At 40.1% G+C, this 20,938-nt stretch overlaps 1 protein-coding gene across 2 annotated transcripts in view; it reads right to left on the bottom strand.

Annotated features, from left to right (window-relative positions):
* The window catches only part of daam2 (dishevelled associated activator of morphogenesis 2), a gene marked incomplete in the record, with an annotated part of 106,101 nt that overhangs the window by 27,453 nt on the left and 57,710 nt on the right, over nt 1-20,938 (bottom strand). For both annotated transcript variants that reach the window (XM_014337333.2, XM_042225605.1), the window contains 2 exon segments: nt 9,304-9,398; nt 15,975-16,049. In XM_014337333.2, the coding sequence (XP_014192819.1) occupies nt 9,304-9,398; nt 15,975-16,049 (170 nt within the window).

Here is a 20,938-nt window from a genome sequence, read left to right on the forward strand (position 1 = left end):
AAAAAAATCCTCAATTTTGACACTTCTCTCCTGCTGACCATCAAGTGGTTGAACTAATTAGAGAGCAGTGAGCTATTGACCTCTGTGGATGAGAAGCAGACTGGTTGAGTGGCAGGCAGGACATGTAAACAGTGAGGGATGTCACATCCAGCGAGCACAGTGGGGGCTGGACTGTAAATGACCTTCCCACTCCTAAGATTCCTGATAGGCCTCATAAATTACTTCAAACAAACAAGGGATTGTAAGGAGAAAAGAAAGGGGAGAGGAAGAGGAAGAGGAAAGAAGCATGGAGTCAAGAAGACAAAGGGACAGAGAGGAAAGAGAGCGAGAGTCTGACAAGAGGGTGCTGAGAGCTGAGATTTATTACCATTCATTGTAGCAAATACATTGTTTTGACGCTTTTAGAAGTATGCAGACCATCCCCCTCCCACTGCTGTCTTGGCACAAAGAAATGTGAAAAAATATAATGCAGAAAAATCTATTTATTATCCTTTATGACGAGGCCAGAGCTCTTCCTCTGCTCACACATGATTAATCCCAGATTTCCAGCAGATGCACTCACAGAAACTCAACCTGGCACATCCAGTAAATCTCTTAAAGAGATATCATCCTCTGATCTCCAGCAGGCTCATACAGTATGCACGCATGCATACAGTCAGCCTCTCTTGGCAATGCATTCAGAACACTCATGCAACCTTTCAGCAGACTTTCCTGTTTGAGCGAAGACGCTGCAGTCTCCACTCAGCACCACGGTGACGAAAAAGAAATCCAACATATGAGATATGAATTGAGTCAGATGTAGCACAGACAGTGGAAGCAGTGAAGTCAGAACAAAGCCAACTGTTTTAAGTTCCACATTATATCAGTGACAAGCCTTTGGCCGGCCACGCGCCTGTCCACGAACCGAGAGCCCACCTCAGAGAAAGAGCTTTCATAGTGGAAGAGAAATTAAGCTGAACATCGCTGTGATTAATGTATGGAAAGCTGAGGGTGACAGATGTTGTTCTTGGAGTTTGGGTTCAAAAGAGTGGACGAGATTCAAGACTTCGCTCACTGCCAGCTTCACTTCGCTCCCCAGTATGCACCGACATAACCTTTGCAGCATAACCCGATGCCCGTGCGGGCGCTTAAGCAGATACATGTAAAAATATACATGCATGTCTCTTTAAAACATTCAACAGTGACTAATCCTCTGGACCGTTACTAAACCTAGTAAGCTGACATTCAACAATTCTCTCCTCCTCCTCACTTTATTTTCTCTCCAGTGAGCACTTGAATCAATGGATCCCATATCCTCTGACTTTGTAGTCCCCTCTTGTCTTCTCCTCTCCACTGACATTCACGCTCAGCCGACTGGCGCGCACGGGTTTCTGTCCTCCCCCCTTTGCTCTTGGAACAACCGCTGCATACTTCAAAACCCGCAGTGAAAGCTCAACAACTGCATACAATATGAGCACAGGCAGAGCTGCCGAACAATACTGACGCTGAGCCAAACACACACATACACACACAAATAGGTCTTCACACAGATGAAAGAAAGAAAGAAGCAAGAAATAAAACTTGGAACAGAATGAGGCTAAACAAAAGCGACAGAGGAGCAGGAAAAAGTCAAGGCCTGCGATGGTCAAAGGTAAAGTCTCGGATTAAAATTTGAAAAAAGCCCTAAGATATTTGCTCTATCTTACATTATTAAATGAGTTTCAGTGCTGCTATCTTTAAAACAACATTGTAATTTGTATCTGTATTGATCTAAAAAGCATAAAAACCCCTCAGCCAGAGGCAGAGGACGGTGTGGAAGCTAATCCAGATGCTCAAATTTAAATTTCATTCCAACCAAACGTATTTTTCGCTGCAAGACATTCTGCCTTTTTGAACTGTGGATGACCCGTGTGTGGCAGACAGTTGGCCGACAGTTCGCTCTCGCCTCAAAGCCTAACCACACAAACTTATCAAAGGCCAACACTTCCACACACACAAACTCAAGTGATCATGTGCCTTTCTAACTCTCGTTTACCCCTCACTTAATCACACGCACACTCACCATCTCCTTCAGACACCCACTCATCTATATCCAGACGCATTTTCACACGTCATGTTCGACTATAAAAGGTCTCCAAAGACAACGAGAGCCCGGGAGGTTCTCCAGAGGTGCTGATTAAACCGTGACCAAGGTGTCTGCAGGGCTTTTAGGAGAAGTCATACGATAATCAACATTACTCTCATTTTACTCGATGTGGTAAATGAAGGGTTGAGCATAAAACTGTCACATATGTAGATAGAAGTTACAATACAAACCCTATCTGAGGTGCACACCTGTGATTTGTACATATATAGTATATCATGGTTTACTGGTTGTGCGTGCATGTGTATATGTGTGTGACTTTTTCCACACACAAACATTTCTACAAATTATACAGATCAAAGATTCCTTGTACAAAGTCAGTGTGATGTTTCTGATCTGTTCGAAGATTTTTAGTGTATGACTGAGTTCATGTGTCTCACCTCCTGCTAAATCTACCAGGGCACCACAGCAAGCCCACATGAAGCAGGAGTATTTCCAGTTGCGAAAATGTACCTGACTATCTCCTGCTTTATGCCACATGTGAGAAAAGGCAACTGTCTCCTTACACTCAATTCATATGAAGTACAAATCATGTGACCACACCACAGCAGTGTTCGAGGGCGATCAGATAAGATCACTTTTTTTCTAATTCACCCACAGAGTTGAAGCCTTTATTTCCCAACTAATGATGAGGTCTCAAATGGCATCATGTGGGGTAATTTAATGGACTAGACCCAGCATTGCCCAGGGGAAAGAAAGGTTTTATACAATACTTACAAACAGGTTTCTAAAAGTAAAATTAGTTGTGTTTCTCTTTAACAGACATTAGCTTTGTATTTGTAGGTCAAAAGAGGGTAATTCAATGGAAACCTAATGGAAATTAACTATAAAGTATAAGTATTAAAGATAATTTATCTTAATTTCAGGACTGGGACCATACCTCATACACTCCTCTTCTGGTTCTCCAGTAATGTATGCTTTCCTGCACTGTAGAAGACTTGTTCTCATTTTCGTGACTCACTCGCCCTCCCTCACGCCCCTTTTTAGTACATGGGGATCGGCCCAGCCCAAGAGCTGCCACCAGTCCTCACTGAGGCATTTCCCAGACCCTAGCCTCACATCCATGCTGATTCCATCTGCTATTATCTTACAAAAAATGCTGTCAAATCTAATTGAGGATGTGGTTTCTGCTTGCAAAAAAGATGATCTCAACTACTTTTTCTTTTTTATGGACATAAAATACTAAAATTTCACTTACCAAAACTAGAGTACAGACTTCTTGCATGGTTTGCTTGTACATTTAACTGGACAGCAAACCATAACTATATTAAAAATAGGCACTAAGAGCAGAAACATGTTCAGTTCTTGTCTTTTCATTTTGGCTTTAACCCATGAGGTTGCCGTTTGGGATTAAAGTGAAAGTGAAGTATAACCCCTGTGCTCAACTCCACTTTTTCCCCACTCTCCATCTGTTCAAACCTGCCTGCATGGTCCACCTGGCCATCACTCGTTTCTTTCCATTTCCTGTTGAACTACTAAGTACCAAAGGGAGAGAAATCAGCGCTCTAAGAGAAGCAAACACTCCATCTGAGACTCTTTGAAGGTGTGAGACTCTACTCCCCCACTAATGTATTTGGTAATATGTGAAAACAGATATAAAGTTCACCCTCTGTTGAGCGGAACCTTTGAGAGATCTGTCGACAAAATGTTTTGAAGGATAATATTTGTATGTGATGGCAGCGAAACATCCAAAGAGCTGTTGACACAAGAGCAGGGTGAAAGGCTGCAGTCGACTCGAGTAAATATTCTTGCTGGAACAGATTTGCAGAAACAATGTCCACAGAGAGCCGCCTTGGGAAGCACTACAGTGCTCTGCTGACATGAGCCTGGGAGTGCAATGCATTGTGGGTCAGAATGGCCTCAGTGACCTCCACGATAGCTCAGTTTCCTGTCCTCGTGCAGTTATGTCGCAACGGAAATGACAATGATGGAGGAGGGTCACGTCTTAGAAGCGCAAAGCACGCTCATCAACATGAACATAAACATCAGTGCAGATGTGCAGATGACTCAACAAATCAACAGTGATTATGAAAGTATATCCAACTGCATAGTTAAAATACCACAAGTAAACATTCAAATATTTGGACGCTAACTGGAAATGTACACCAGAATGTGTATATTTCATTTAACTACATAGCTGCAGCAGTTTGTGTTTGCCTATCTACCCTCACATGCCCACTTGAGTTGAGATTCAGCTTTACGTGAGTAAATACACAACCGCAGTGTGATGCTTCAAGCTCCATTTGACAGCTGGTAAACAAAACAATAACTACCGGCATGGACGCGTGATAAGCTGCTAACTCGAGGGGAAGAAATCATTTTCAAAATGCCTCCTTTTTTATGGCTGCTTAGAAATAATCACATTTATATTTGAATGAAGACATCTGGGCCATTAAATTAGTTTCCAACCATCAAAAAAAGGTTTCTGGTAAATGGCAAATTAAGTGCAGCATCACTCACAGGGGAAAGAATATTTCGCCTGTGGTCTCCTCTTACAGGGAGGCATCGAAACAGTCCAATTGTTCTGTTATTGAGTGATTTCATTTTTCTTGCACCAGCCTACCAACTTCAGTTTAATAAACACTAAGCCTTTGACATTTTAAGGCATGGACAAACTTATGCATGGGTCGTTTTTTCTTTTAGATTTTGGGTCTCATCTTTCCACTAGTTTGATAGATTAGGTTTTGTGGAATTAAACAAGTCCAAAATTCACATTTAGGAATTTATTTAAGTGCATGTTGTCCAACGGAAATTGGTGCTTAATGAGATCTAGAACGACGTCTAGCAAAAGCCACAAACCTCACCAAGCTCTAGCAACCACAACTACTAGACCATCATCTCATACTTCCTCCATTTCCAGCACTTTCATCCCAGAAACCTTGGGTTATTTACATATATTTGTATCTTATAATCAGCTAGTGTGTCTCTAGTAGCTTTCGTCCAAAAAATATACTTCCTTCTTCTGTAGCTACACAACATATCGGTTAATGAGTTTACCACTACTGGTCATTATTGATCATCTATAAAATTTAAGACAGCAGATCAGTTTGATCTCTTTCAGGAACAAGAGAGAAACAAGAGAGAGTCTACACCAACTTCTTACCCATTTAATAAACTCCATCCACTGAACTCTGTGATCTGTAGGCAAGAGACCAAAGATTTTAAGCAGCAGAAGATTTCTGCATTGCATTTTCTTGTAGAAAATCAGTTTGCATGAAGAGCAAAGCAGGGATGGTATTTTCTGAAATGCACTGGATAGTGATCAATTATTGTCTAATGATGAGTTAAGTGATTACTGGCATTTTCAAATTATCTGTCTTGGTAAACAATGACTGGTGCAAAAGCCAGAAATGTTGGCATGGATACCCGCTGGCTGCAACAGAGACCCCGAAAAATTGTCTGGTGCCCCAAGAGCCTGAAGTGAGCAGACGAGCTGATGTATTTCCAGACTGTGAAATCAGATTACGGCTGCGGTTAGGCTGAGTTCATTATTAAAACGACAACAGTTTGTTTTGTTGCTCTCAAATTCTGTGGCCTGTAGTATTAAATCCATGTTTGTTGTTCCAGGAACTGAAACTACAGCCAAATCAACCAGGATCAAAAAGATCCTTCCAGATTATTCTGTCCTCTTGAAGTAGCAATGTCAGGAAGAAAGAATGTGCAAATCTTAAAATAACGTTCAAACACACAAACAAACACTTGATTGAAACATGTCACCAGCAAAACAGCCTGTGAGTGAAAGTGGGTGGCCTACTGATGATGTGCTCTGCCTGGCACCCTGCATGTCTACAATGTGTTTGGGTCCCGTGGCCCTGCAGAGCAGCATGAGTAGCAACAAGGGCACCTCTTCAGAACCAGGCCCAGCTGCCTCTCCAAAGTGAAGGAGGGAGGGAGCAAGGCAGTTTCAGGCAGGCATCCAAAGCTGAGCATGAGTCAAAGCCGAATACGCACAGACACCACCGTGTCTCACAAGATGAGGCCGTAAAAACTCTATACATTCACGACGGGACAAGGAAATGACACACAGCGCAGGTGAGGCTCTGCTTTATGTATCCCAGACAGCAAAGCACAAAGTCATCATTTCGCTTTAACTGCCCGTTCATCACAAAGCCCACGCTTGGCTGGACATTTCCCTGAACACCCATATTCTGTGCAACACACCTGCTGCCCGCATCGCTGTTCCACTACTTTAAAACATCTGCGTGCTAATGAGCAATAACTCACTCTGTGAACAGCATGGGAGCAGGTGGACTCTGAATAGTGTTGGCAAAGTCACCTTTGATGAGGTAAAATAAGTGAATACAACAAATGAATAGAGAAAAAGAGACATATAAAAAAAAAGCCTTAAACTATAAATTAGGTAAAATAAAAACAGGAGAACGTGGAACTGCACTGGGGTATCAGGTGGGGTGTCACTTGAATATATGTATTTAAAAAAAAATCTACATTTATTTTATGTAACATACTATGTGGCAAAGTCACAACAGTTGCCTAGCATAGGAGAAAGGGAGCAAGCAGGGAATCATTTAGGCTACCGCTATCATGGAAAAGTGGACTGAGCAAATTAAAGTGTCAAGTCGTAACATTTACCTGGTCTTCTTTTTTCTACTTTGTTGTTCTAATTCTTTCAGGCTGCTTTATGTGTGTAAAAAACAGTTTACGGTAACACCAAGCTAATTACATTCATTAGCTAGTTGTAGCTCATTTCTAAAAACATCGTAACAGTACAAAAAACCCTCCCTGATGATTAGGCCCAGCAGGGGGTCAGTTTAGACCTGGAATAACTCAGCACTAACAGTGTGGTAATGATGGCAGAGAGATGACAACCTAACTTGGCCTCTCAAGGATTGAGTTGCTCTGCAAGTGCCAAATACTTTGGGATTTGGCCTTTAGAGAAACTATGGTAGTAAAATTGCAGAAGATTAACTGTACTTCCCAAATAAACACTGGGTAAACGTTATCAAGTGTTTGTGAGACTAGATAGCCATCTCACCAAAGTGATGCTTATGTTGAAGTAAATTTAAGTTTACAAGTAGCCGTCCTGCTTTCCTGCTACAATTACAACATTTTTTTCATCATGTACTGCAAATGCAGTATGAACTGTGCAAACCCCTCCTGAAAACCTACTCCTTTCATAATGCACTGCATCATCTAACCCTTTAAAATTTCTTCAATAAATTAGCCCAAGGCACTAAAAGGGCATTTTCACAAATGTGCAAATCCTGTTACCTCAGACTCGGATAAGTATTCCTACACTGAAAGTGCTCCTACTTCCCTGAATATGTCAAAGGAGGAAAACTGTGACGATATATTCAGATATGTTGTTTGCCGCAACAGCAGGTAATGGCATAAAGTATATATAGCTCAGCAAGAAGTTTTTCCACTAATTAGGATTTTCTTTCCTGGTTATCAGTGTCTGAAACTGTGTTCAAAGTTCAGTTTCACTGAGCACACAGAGAGCATCGGTAGTCCTCATGTGGGATGAGTGTGAGATCATCAGAGCAGGTTTAGGCTGTAAATCAGCTTTAATGAGCACACTCAAAGCCCATCCCTGTCAGCTACATACAGCTTAGGAGCTCTACCACATGAACAGGGCTGATCTTATTTAATTAGCTTTGAAAAAAAGTGTAACTCTGACCTTAAATATATTATAAATCCTTACTTATCCAGAACCTTCGAGCGCACCTTTGCATTCATATTACTTTCTTTTTTGTGTGGTCAGTAAGTAAGAGTTAGAAGTCACAGAGTTATTACTATATATCTGTATTTGTTCATTCAGCAGCACAACAAATATATTTGTCCTGTTTAGTTGCCATCAAATTATTTCAATCATCACATCACACGTTCAAACCTCAGTGATTTTTATTACCAGAATTTTGCCAGTACCTGCAAATTCCACTAATTACTTAAATATAGCATGTTGTTGTCCATTTTATTAATTTATTTTTAATGTTACTGTTTTTTTGTTTTTACATTATGTTAAAAACACCATATTCAGCTACAGTGACTCTTTGAGACTTGCATTTAGTTTGTTTGTTTGCACATAAATACTGATTAGGCTATATGTTAATGACGATAAACAAGAAAAAAAATGTTTAGAACCCATCTGACTTAAGCAGAAGATTTCTTTTAAATACAAAATTAAAACTGCAAATGTTAAAACAGTTAGTTGTAATGTTTTACCTGTTCAGCTGCTATCTGTCAACTTACATTAACTAATAAGGAAATACCATAGATTAAATCATTCTTTGTAAACCCCATTTATCTTGATTTGGTGCCAGCTTACCAGCATAGCTCCACTGTTCCATCTGTGCCTCATAATTAGGATTATATCAGACAGAAAATAGACATTAGACTTATCTAAGCAGCTCAAAGTCAGAGGTCTAGATCTGTTAAAGTTAAATTGGACTGACTTGTTTTATTGAGACATGATATCATCAGTAGTGGGATTTCACTGCTATTGGAACTGACAATAATTTCTGGTATCCTTATAATATTCCAATAAAGATTCACATTCAAGGCCAGAAAGTCTAAAACAGAAAGTTTCAAACGATTTCCTGTCTTCTGTCTAGACCTCTGAGTCTGCTTCTCACCAGCTTTGTTCTGTTTTGGATCCCCACATGTCGGCACATGGAGCAAACACAACCACACACACTTGGCCTACAAATACACCCACACAACCCAGACGCGACCCAGACGTGAGAGCTGCCCTGAGTATTTGTCACTCTGCACATGAGGCCTGTCATTTTATAGCCGTCCTTGAGAACACTCAACACCCCCCATTTTGGGGCAGACCACTGCTTCATAAGACTGGCACGGGCTGATGGACAGCTCCAAAGGAGGTGCTGACTGGGAGACGTAGGCGGTTTGTGTTGGGGGGATGCCCAGTGTCCTTGAATATTTCTTTGTGGTGACGAGTGAGGCCAAAAGCCGCTAATGACCACAGCGTAAATGTGGACGACTGAAAATTTCCTTAATTAATCACTTTTCAGTTTGAAGTAAAGAATAGGCTCATTTAGCATGACAAGAGACAGACTGCGCTGCAGCACGAGATCCATTATTAAATCAGATTACGGTGTGTGGTATAACCTCAACAAGTTAAATTGTAGGAATGGAGCAAAGAGCTCAGCGCTGTGTGCAGCCCAAGGGAAGGTCACATGGAAGAGTTAAGTTTCACTCACCTCATCGGCTGAGTCCGAAGTGCCGTCTTCAGATCTTCCACCACCTTGTTCCTCATTTCCATTTCCTCCTCGTCAAAGGCAAACAAAGTCTGCATCTGCAGATAAGAAGAGAAATGGAGATTTTACTGGAAAAATAAATTCCAACTCTACATCAAGTGAGAATGTTACCTGCTGGTAGTAATTTGGTACTTTCCATTTTTAATTAGAGCAGGGCTCCTACAGCCCGAGGAAAGTTGGGTTTAAGACTTTTTTAATGCCGCTCAGAATAAAATTTAAAATCAATTTCACACAAACCAAAAACTGAAGACAAACAACATCAACTGATTGGGGTTGTTTGGTTTTTGTGGTTCAGTCGAATCTCTCGTCCAACAAGCTAATTTATGTAGGCTGTTGATACAGACCAAATGCACGCAACCACATGGCAATTTTGGGAACACTGCACGAGATTTCACTCTCAATTACCATTGTGCATATGTTTTCTGCAAGAAATACACCATGACTTGTATGTTACCTGACATGAGACATTACAACAGAGAAATATGGACTTAAACAACTCAAATTCTTAAGGATGTGGTTCTCCCAACCTTGAATGCAAAGAGCCAATCAACAAAACAAATGACTGATCTTGTGTCCTTGAGCTGAAGGCAGCTGCATTTCTTTCTGAGGTTTTTAAGGCATTTTACTTCTCATGCAAAAGGCTTCTTTCGTTCTAAAAGATGATGTGGATGATGAAGTTGGTCTAAGGTGACAACCCCACGAGAGGTTAAATATGTAGGGCTTCTTCAAGAACCTAAAAAAGAAGTCCAGTTGCCTCGAACTCAAGCACCTATTCTGAGGTTCCTGCTCGAAAACGACATGCCCAAAATGAATTAAGTATTTCTCTGCAATTACAAACTCTGTATAAACAATCCTGCTATCAAAATAAAGCTAACACTTGTGAGACTTCATCAGCGTTGTAAATATTACAGCAGATGCTAGTTTGTCAAAGCAGCTGAGGATGGAAAATAGAAAAATAAGATTTTTTTTTCCTTGCCTAATTTCTGTTCTTTTTCCTATATTTTATAGCATATAAAACCTTTGGACATATCCTGTGGTACACAATAAACTCCACAACATCATGAATCAACATATTGACATTATCTGTACAAAGACTGATGCTGCTGAAGTGAAACACAGCAAAGTTACAGAGATTTTAATGAAGGCTTAGCCAGGCATTTTGCAATTTGTTACATTTTGCCACAGTCTGTGAGAGTTGAATTTTCTTAAGTATTGAAGAGCAGAAATGACTCCAAATCTTTATTTACAAGCCTACAAAATGCTTGTTTTTGAATATTTTTGGAAGAATTACCCCCCCACACACACAGGCATAATGGTCCCTGCGTGAACGTAATTTGCACAGCAAAAATAGTCTTTAGGACTTTTTGATGGCCAATAACTTTGGCTTCTATTGGCCATTTTGCATGACTGACCCTTCTCTTGAATCATTTGAGCCAATAGAATGACAGTAACATCAACACATTTACAATCACAATTTGCAAGGCGAGAAATACACGTGAAGCAAAATGTACAACACTCTCCGTCATCCAATCACATCTCTGTATCTGGGCAGAAAATCTTATGACAGGAAACAACTCTGAGGCGTTGTGGGAGATGACTGCAATTTTTAAAATGTTTTCCCTCTAAAAGTATGTTTATTTTTTTTTCCCACTGCAATTTAGATTTCTACTAGACTTGATCAAAAATATTCAATGCCTCTGTCTCTTCTCAGGGACAATGCTAAGAAAAACTAAAAGAACAAAATTAAACCTACATCTTAACTAGATTAATGAGTAGATGTATTTGCCATCACACTGCAGCTCTGTTCATTGCAAACATTTTCTATATAGTGTCAGTGCTGTGCGAAATTACATGCAGTTTTATTGTACATGCAGTGATTACTGTCTATGTATGGTTCTTTATTTTTTCCCTTTTAATGTAGATATTTAGATGAAAGCTATTTAATATCTGACTGGAGACATTATGAAGACTGCTCCCATGAGACGAGATTCCTAAAAGAACCAGTTTCAGTCAGGCTGCTTTCCTGATCTTGATGATACAAAAAACAAAGGTTCTTTTTTTAAATGTATGTTTCCAATATTTACAAAACTTTCCATTTTATGATCAGAGTGTGTTTTGCCTCTTGCTCTGTGCAATGTTAATTTTTTATGTCTGTTAAAATTTTAAGATCAGATTGATTTAAGATATTTAAAGACTTTAAGGGTTCACGTTATCCACAGACACCGTGTCAGATCTTTTCGGAGCTTATCTTTAACACAAGAATATTAATTGTAATTTGGCAGCAATATGACTGCAACCACACATTTAGTGTCTTTAGTGTGATTATATATGATACTAGGACTAATTGGAACAATCAGAGACTCATTAGCAGACTTATGTCTGGCACCACAACTCAAACAGATTGTGTTTAAAGCTACACAACATACCAAAAGAAGTTATGCAGACAATCAGCTCTAATCAACCTAAAAAGAATAGTAATAGTGATAATGCATTTCTGCATCACTTCACTGATTTGGTCTGCAGTATCAGAGAGCAGTCATGCTCTCATTAGTCAGTGCCACGGGCCTTCTGCTTAGCATCTCCAGGCTTTTTCCATGGTAGCTCACTACCAAGCACCGAGGCCAAACAGTGCATGTTTCAGCCAGTCACAGTGCTGCCCATTCATTTCCCTCAAAAGATACTTGTTTGCGATTGCTTTCAAACTTTAAACCTTAAAATTTTGGTGCAGCTCGCTCATTCATTTCTAAATAAGTCTTGTCTTGTGATGATCAAGCCACTACAAAAAAACAAAACAAATAAAACCATCAACCTAAAAGTTAGCTTGATGGTTCAATACCCAGCCCCTGCAGTCTGCAAGTGGTGCTTGCACAAGTGCTTAACCTCAAATCGTCTCAGATGTGTGAGTGTGTGTGAAAGCGTTTAAAAGCGCAGAATAACAAGGTTTGTGGACCTTGGAAAGAGACACTGCTGTTTGGTTCGACTAAGGCAGCTTTTTGTTGCTTTGAGGAGTCATAGACAAATGCCATTGGACAACTTAGACCAAGGCAAAAATAAAAGACCGGAGGAAGAATAGGTAAATTTGATTTGGGGGTGCACTGTCCCTTTAAAAAGTAACACACAACCCCCCACCCGCCGTTTGTAGAATTATTTTATAGACTGCCAACTAGCTACCATGACATATCTAACTGAATCCTGACCCAATGTTTGATTTTCCAACAAGAGCTCAGATCTGTCCAGTGTGCGAGAGTGTTTAATATAGAAACGGTATACTCAAAACATCCATCGTGTCGACTTAGCCTCAAGTACAGATGGTTCAGGAGCCCTGTGCCAAACGCTCTGGCTCCTGTTGCTCTAAATGAGCGTGTTCATAGTCAATGGGAAGTTGGACACAACAAGTGTTGGGCTGAGTGAATGATTGGGTCGTACTGTGAGCCAGTTCACCGTGTCAGTGAGTCTAGCCAAATGGCTCCTTCCTACATCTGCTATTAGTAAGCTCACCCGTACCTGTGGCCAACATGCACATAAGGATATCATTAGAGCCAGTTGGTAAACCAGCAGACGGTACTTCCCTAAATCCTTATGATGGGAAATGCCCTCCCCCCAGCCAGAACTATGCCTTTAAGCTAGTCATAAGAGCGTCGTTAACAAAGATGAATGCTACTAATCGAAGTCTTAATGTGGGCCATGTGGATCATTGATGCATCAACCAAGAAAAAAAAAAGAAAAGGAAAAAAAAAGAAGGGATGAGTTTAATCTAAACCAAGACAAACTAAATTTTGTTAACTAAAACAAAATTATTTAGTGAAATCCAGCTGCCATCGTATCTTCCACCATCAGAAGATATTTGGAAGGCTTACATCAAGTTGCATTAAAAGTAAACGTATATGTTTACGTTTCATATCTTGTCAGACTAAAAAAAATTTTCTTGTAATTTATCATAGCCTGTATTTAAGCAGTGAAGTGACTGTTTTTCTTTTAATACCTAACATCAGACGTCAGGGACACTGCACGCTCATATGGTAGCAACTTGTCAGTCACCTAATCCCGAACTTTATCATTATATTTGATGTAAACAGAACCATAATTTATAAAATAAACATATTCAGACTTGGAACTAGCAACTGAGACCATAAACTCATCGTGTAAGCATTTGCCGTAGTCACCGGCAATGCGAGCAGCAGGGTCAATTTCTCATACGCTTCTTTGAAAGCGGACTAGAATAGCCCCCCCTGCTGGTCACTAGAAAGCATGCAAGTTTAAAATACTTCTGCTTTGGCTCCGCTTTTCAGAGCTAGACTGTTTTGTAAAAAAGATCTCTAAAACTGAGCAACTCACATTAATACAGTATTTGGAAAATAGCACTACAGGTCAGAGGAAACTAATTAAAAAATAACTTAATGAAATCATATCCAGAAATACATGTAATAAAAGAGATTTAGCTAACAGATCATTCTGAATGGCTCCAAAGATATACAGCTTCCAATCGAAACATTATGAAAACACGATGCAGTTTATTTGCAATACAATTAATCCTGTACATTGTAAAATGTGTCACCTAATCAACCTGCTAAAAAGCACAGAACCTCAGTTCATATCAAAGTTCATCTCATCCCATCAATCAGTCTTGTGATTACTTCCAGAAGTTTGAGACCTTCATGCATTTTCCTTTTTCTTTATTTCTGCAGAAAAAACGATCCAGCTGGGAGATCTGAAGCTCTGCATACAACTCGGGCACAGCGGGGCTACAGAAACTCCTGTCAGAGTCACAAGGGCGTTTGAGTTATCACGCGGTGGCCCACGAACAACCTCAGGGCTCTGACACAATTTTATGAATGAACATCAAGATGCCGGTTGTACAGTAATCTCTCCGGGCGGCAAAATGAGATCATCCAATAACTCAGCTACTGTGTAGGGGCCGACCCCGGTGAGATCGCTCCGGAGCCAAAACATGAAGTCACGGGGCAGGAGTGGAGCGCCTCCAAATTTTAAAATGATGTTGAAGATGGTTTGGAGCTCCGTGGTGGACCAAATGCAGTCGGAGAGGAAGGGGAGGAAATCAGTCTGAGGAACGGTGAATAATGGAGCTTAAAGTAGGTCTGCTTGTGCAAAAAGGAGACTGCTACAAGTTGTAAAATCTTTTTCATGCATGTCACCCACTGATGTAATATTAGCTGACGCTACTGTGCTTGAAACCAGGTTTCTCCCTGATATTATTCCAGACACATTTTTTGTAAAAGTCTCAAGCAAGGGCGGCCGCATTTTCAATAGATGTCAACTTTTTAAAACTTCTGGTACTGTACAGTAGACTTTTTAAAATCACCGTGTTTTGCAGGAAAAACAGGAAAAGAACATCTGAAACATAACTCTGACAGAGCGTCTGACACCTAATAGCACAGTGGCTCCACTACAGCCCTGGTGGATTTCAAATTCTTGGCAACTCACAAATCAGCACTTTCTCCCTGCTCTACTTAAAATACGGTTTGTGTGAGTGTGTGTGCATGCTGTCAAGCGTCTGAGCCTTAAAGAGACTGAAAAATCGTTTCTCCAGACCTCTACGCTCAGCTCAGGTAGCAGTGTGCTGTTCAGAAGCAGTTCTCATCTCTGGAGTGGAGGCAGTAAACAAAAACAGCTGCAAAAATTGCAACTGACGACAGCTACGCTCGACAAACTGCAGGGCAATAAACAGATATTAAATGCCGTTACGTTTCAGCTCGGTGTTTATGGTATGCTAAGGTTCAACCGTTTGTTCTACCTCACACTGGAAAGATTTATGAATGCAAACATGTCGGACGGTTTGGCTAGTCTCTACATTTTGTGCTTATGTGTCACCTTTCAAGAGACTCGCTTAAAATGTCATGTTTTAAGATCTCAAAACATTTGGGAGGCAGCTTGTCGTTCACAGAAGGACTCGGGGTGAGAGGCTGCTGGCACGAACCAGTCGGTTTGATATAATACAACATCATATAACAACACTTCTGTCTAAAGCGACACGGGGATCACAGCAGAAGCGAACTCTGCGATGGTATCACACCGTTTTTATTGGCAGACACACGGTCTAGAACTAACGAATATTGTCATCCTGGCTTTGCTCCATGTGTCTGACAGTATTTCCCACTGACTGAACTGCTGAGCGCCGAAATGGCCTGTTTGTCATCGCAGTGTGTGTGAATGCTGGGGTCACAGCGAAGGAATGTGCTCGTGTGAATATAACAAGCAATCAGCAGGGAGATGATAAAACGCCAGCCAAGATATCTAAGAGAGAACGGCTGAGCGAACAGTGACCTCTGTGGGGTCTGCATTAACTAGAGTTCAGTACCATCAATGCTCCTAAAGCTGTTGTAAAGGGGACTTATTATGTTCCCTTAATAGGCCCTTGATATTTTTCATGCGTGGTCAGAAACAAGCAGATTTGGCCCCTCACAAACACAATGCTTGAATGGTAGTTATTAGGGTAATATGCATTCCTGAGATGACCATCATACAACCATTTCTATGGCATTTTATGACAGATGTTTAAAGAGAGTACCTGGTACATATATGATGCAAACTAAGCAAAAGCAGAATATGTCTTCTCTTCTCTTTTTTAAAAATAGTGGAGAATCAGTTTAACTTACAGCCGCCATGGAGTTAATGCGGTCGATGTAGTAGTCGGGCCAGCTGGTGGCCAGCTTGTTGGGGTCCTCTTGCTCCTGCACATGGACACAAAGAAAGTGCTTTAATACCAAGTCAAAAAACATTCGCTTTCCCACAAAGCTAAAATGCTGATCACAGTTAGAAATTCCATTTCTTTTTATGAAGCAAAAATTAAGCATGTTGGTTCTTGCTCCTTTTATCAAGATTTCAGATGTCAGTCAGCTGGCCTGAGCACGGGCAGCAGACCCTGGGTTATCAAAGCATTGACGGTATGCTAATGGTAGTTGCTTGGTAATATATTTTATGCATTTTATTCCTCCACTTTGCATCATATTGCGATGTAAAAGCACTTTTCCATTTATTGTTTATTTATTATTTACTTTACAATATAAAGCATCTTGAGGCAAATGTTGTGATTTAGGCCGTATAAATAAATCTGAATTGAATTGAAATCTTCTTTCCAGTTACCATAGGAGACAGACCCTTTGTTACTTTGACAATTGCAGCTGGTGTTTAGAAATGCAGCAGCCAACTCACTAATGGTAATGACTGGTTATGACAATTACCAACACAAACCATCATTTTCTGAACAGACGTTACAATCACTAATCAAATGCATTTCGGCTCTGCTAAATTAGCACAAAACGTCTGAAAACGCCTCATATTCAGCAACAAGTCTAAACAGCTATGAATAAAGCTTGATACTGGTAGTTAGGGTGCAGAAGTAAACTTAACCAGAGTCAGCTGGTTTTAAAGTTCAGTTTATTTATTAGATCCACATTTGGATTATTAAGCCAAGCATTATGAAGAAACACATCTATTATATCAATATTATTTTCCATCAGTCAGGAAAGGAAGTTATTATCAGTAGGACAGATACTTTGTGTAGTGAGATATTATTTCCACTGATTAATGCTGCCAACTGAGCAGCTAAAGCTGACATTAAACACAACAGACATGGCATTAATTAAGAGAGAAACTGCTGGGGTGGAGGTGGGTTGTAAAGTGGCTTGCATATCCCCAGCAACTGTGGGCAAGCTAAAGCCTCTTGGGTAGGGTATGCGATATGAGATTATGAGTTTTTGAAAATATTAAAAAAAATAATACTAATAATCTGAGTGAATATTTTTGCTTCTGTCAATCATGTGCTCTTTCCACAGAAGACATCATCACACTGGGGACCAGACTTATCTATTTTGGACCATATGTTTCCTGTTTGTGCCCGCCCCTCCCTTTTGTTTTCTACCTCGGCCCCAAACGTCAACATCCACATGAAGACTAAATAGATCAGGCATGCCAGTCTATAATAATTAGGTCACAACATTTCAGATTCTTCATTCAAAAGAAGAACTGCTCAGAGGAATGAAGTGTGCAGCACAATTGTTTTCAAATAGCTCTGCCTGAGATCAATTTGTCCTGGCCAATTCGAGGATGCATGATGCCACAAACAAACAAAACAAGGGGGAGTACAGAGACCACGTTCCTCATTCACATCTGGTCTTATTTAGCTTAAGCCTAGTGTACTGGTGGAGCATTATTGTTGTTTTTGTTACTGTGTGTATGCCAACAATAGTTGGAAAGTTAAAGTGTGCCAAATTAACTCAAATTTGAACAGCTTTGCATGATAACGTTTTTGCCAAAGCTTAAAGTATATTTTAAATATCTACATAAATATTAGAATTTTTCTTCTTCTGCAAATTTCAGGAAAAATCTTTTTAATGATTTTTTATGCAGGGTCAAACACTGCATTAGAGAGGTTCACATAGGCAGATTTTCTGCACATGAAGGTATTAAACCTGCATAAATCCAATACAAAAGAATACAACTTTACAAGGCCGTAAATCAGTTTAAGAATAAATTCTATTTTTTTTAAAAAAAAGTTAATGCTTTGTCTGTTTTCGCTCTAACTTTATTAACTTCAAAGGAATTCTTGCAGTAGAAAGCAGTCAGTTGTCTCTGTGTTCCTTCCTGATGTGAAAAAAAAAAATCTATATTTTATAGTACCCATTCCCTCCATAATTTAAAATGCTGCTTCAATATTTGCATGGTGGCCCCATTTCTGTTGATTAAGCCACAAAAAACTCTTTTCTGGGACCAGCACCAGATATAAAATCCTCTTATTATCTACAGAAACTAATTGAAGCTCAAATGTGGGCATAAAAAAGAGCTGCAAAATCAGCATTTCCACTTATTTATGAATCGCATACGCTCTAGCAGCTATACTTATGTCTAAGTTTGGTTAAAGTGGATTTCAGGCCTCATAATAACCATTGTTTCTGATCCCCAGCATTCTTTGCCAACATGGATTTAAAGCTAGGCTAAAACAAAAACAATAGCACTCAGTGTGCTACTCAGACTGTGTTTTCCAGTGTTCTGCTGACACATTCAGGACGCGATGCCAGACAGATCCTGACGCTGAGATTAACAACTTAACTGCCTCCTTCTGACCCTCGAGCCGAGTAACAGTCGTCAACACACCCTCAAAAACGGTCCAATGTAACATTTACTTTGGCAGTTTCATGAGCTTAAAGTAAAGTACTATAATTTACGTCGTGTTTTTGGACAAATGAAAAATAGTGACAGCATGAGGTTTGTTTCGGCCAGTCTAGTCATATCAGTGCACACACTTCCTCAATTTTCTGCCCCTTTCACGACATTTCTAAGAGGTGAAGTGATGGTAAGTTTGTTCTTGTGCTCTGCTTGCTTGATCAAATCATTCTGGAAGTTAATCACACTTGATGACTGTTTAAAACCTTGTGATAAGAAGCCAGACTTCCTAAATTAGTGCTCATTACAATTGAATGGTGCGAACAGCAGGCTCTGGATATGAAAGAGAAGATTGTGTTTGTCTTCATGAGTAAACATTTGCATGAATGTGCTTATTGCATTACACTACTACTCAAATGTCTGGGGTCACTTTTAAATGTCTTTGCTTTGAAACAAATACAGCAAGAAATCATCAAACCTGCTGTTAATGTTTAATAAAGTCATTCATCATAAATCGTTTATGTAAAACTCCCATAAGCCCAATTTTAGGATGCATTAGTAATGGGCGCCAGTGACATGCTGTCTTTACTAATGCAAGTTTGCTTAATACACGTTAAAATTACTCTTATGCTTTGTTTTAAAAAAGCTGGAAACTGTTGGGCATATAGAGCATCTTTGAGGGTTCAGCTATAGACCAGCCCAAATTAAATATTCTTGACTGATCTCACAGACACATCACACTAGTACCAAGTCAAACTCCCTTTTTGCTTTCGGAACTGCAGTAATTCTTAATGATATCGATTCAACAAGATACTGAAAACGTTCCCCCAAGATTTTTTCCATTGGCTGCACAAACATGATATAAATTTCCTGTTTCCCCACATCCCAACGGTGCTCTACTGAATTGCAGTCTAGTGAGCCATTTGAAATGACATGAGCATTGTGACTTGTTATCCTGCTGGAAGCAGCCATCAGAAGATGGGCACGACGTGGTCATAAAGGGATGGGCATGATTATTAACAATACCCAGGCTGGTACAGTTAGTAGGACCCGAGGACTGTCACTCACTTTGCTTTGGACCATCCTCTGTAAAGTCCAGAGATGATTGTGTGGAGAAAAATAGATAAGCAGTTTTAGGTTTTCCTAATGTTCACTTAGCCTTTTTTGTTGTATCAGTAAGGGCCAGTTTATGCTGTCCTGTAAAGTGAGTAGTGCACATTGTGTTAACAAAGCAAAGGAATAGTTTCATTTCTTAGAAAAAGAATAGTCTCGTGACTTTTAAGGTAATATAATTTGAGATGATAAGCAAAGAATTCAGCTTTTCTAATGATGTAAGGGAGCCTAATATGCATCTGGACTTTTAATATTTACATCTACCTACATATGTCATTAAAATGATTTATTAGCACTGTTCCCTCATATTGAGAACGTTCTGCATTTGAACCAGATGTTCTCCCTGTGACGGCAGTGGTTTCCTTTAGGTCTCCCCAGCCAAAAAACATGCAAGTTTGATGTTTTTCTTTCAACAACAACATTCCTAAGTGACCCCAAATCCCTGAGAGTAAGTGCACATCTTTGTATGCAAGTGATCTTCTGGTCCCCTCCTTGGTAAAAACATTCCAGCTGTGCACTCAGTCGCAGCAGTTCAAGGTCAACTCCATCACTCTGCTGCAGCAGTTACACACTTACACATTACCCACGTCTGGTGACACTAACTATGATTTACACCCCAGGTTGAAGCATAGGAGGACAGGAATCCCCAACAGTGTATCAGGTATGTATCTGTAAACCTTTCCTCTTGTTACAACCATCTGTTGAGGTATATATCGTTTCTCTGAAGGCCCTAATACCCGCCTAAAACCAGCGTTCAGGATTATTTCCCTGTCTGTTTGGCAGGCTGTACTGTTTGCAGAGGCACCTGTTGAAAGAGAGGATGAAATTACATATTTCAGCCTCCCTGCTGTCATGTAGCGAGCCGTCTTTAAGATTTCAAACCTCTTAAAAAAGTTTCACTGACAATGATAATTGAGCTCACTGATTTATATGCATATATACCTTTCAAGTCAGAACTTCACGTACAACAGGGGGTGGAATTCAAAATACTCAATTGGCCACAGTTAAAAACAAAGCACTTTGAAGTGTAATGGCAACCTTATACCAAATGCTCTTAATTTTAAAGATAAGCAGGAGTGTGGGAGGAAGGTACAAAGAAATAACACCATGCTACAAACTAAGACAAACCAATAGCATCACTCGTGTTCGCATGTTTTGCCCAACACACATCTGACAACAGCACATTTGCATGTTCACATTTTCCAACTATTTTCTCCTGGCTTTGGCAACCATCTTGGCACAGTCACTCACTTAAACGCCGTCCAACTGTTCTGGTTCTGAGACAGGGCCAGAATCTATAGATTGGCTCACAGAGACATGCTAACATGTTTCCACGCGGTCTCTA

The sequence above is a fragment of the Haplochromis burtoni genome, unplaced genomic scaffold (genome assembly GCF_018398535.1).
Source record: "Haplochromis burtoni strain Fernald_Lab_line unplaced genomic scaffold, NCSU_Asbu1 Contig_176, whole genome shotgun sequence".
Lineage (NCBI taxonomy): Eukaryota > Metazoa > Chordata > Actinopteri > Cichliformes > Cichlidae > Haplochromis > Haplochromis burtoni.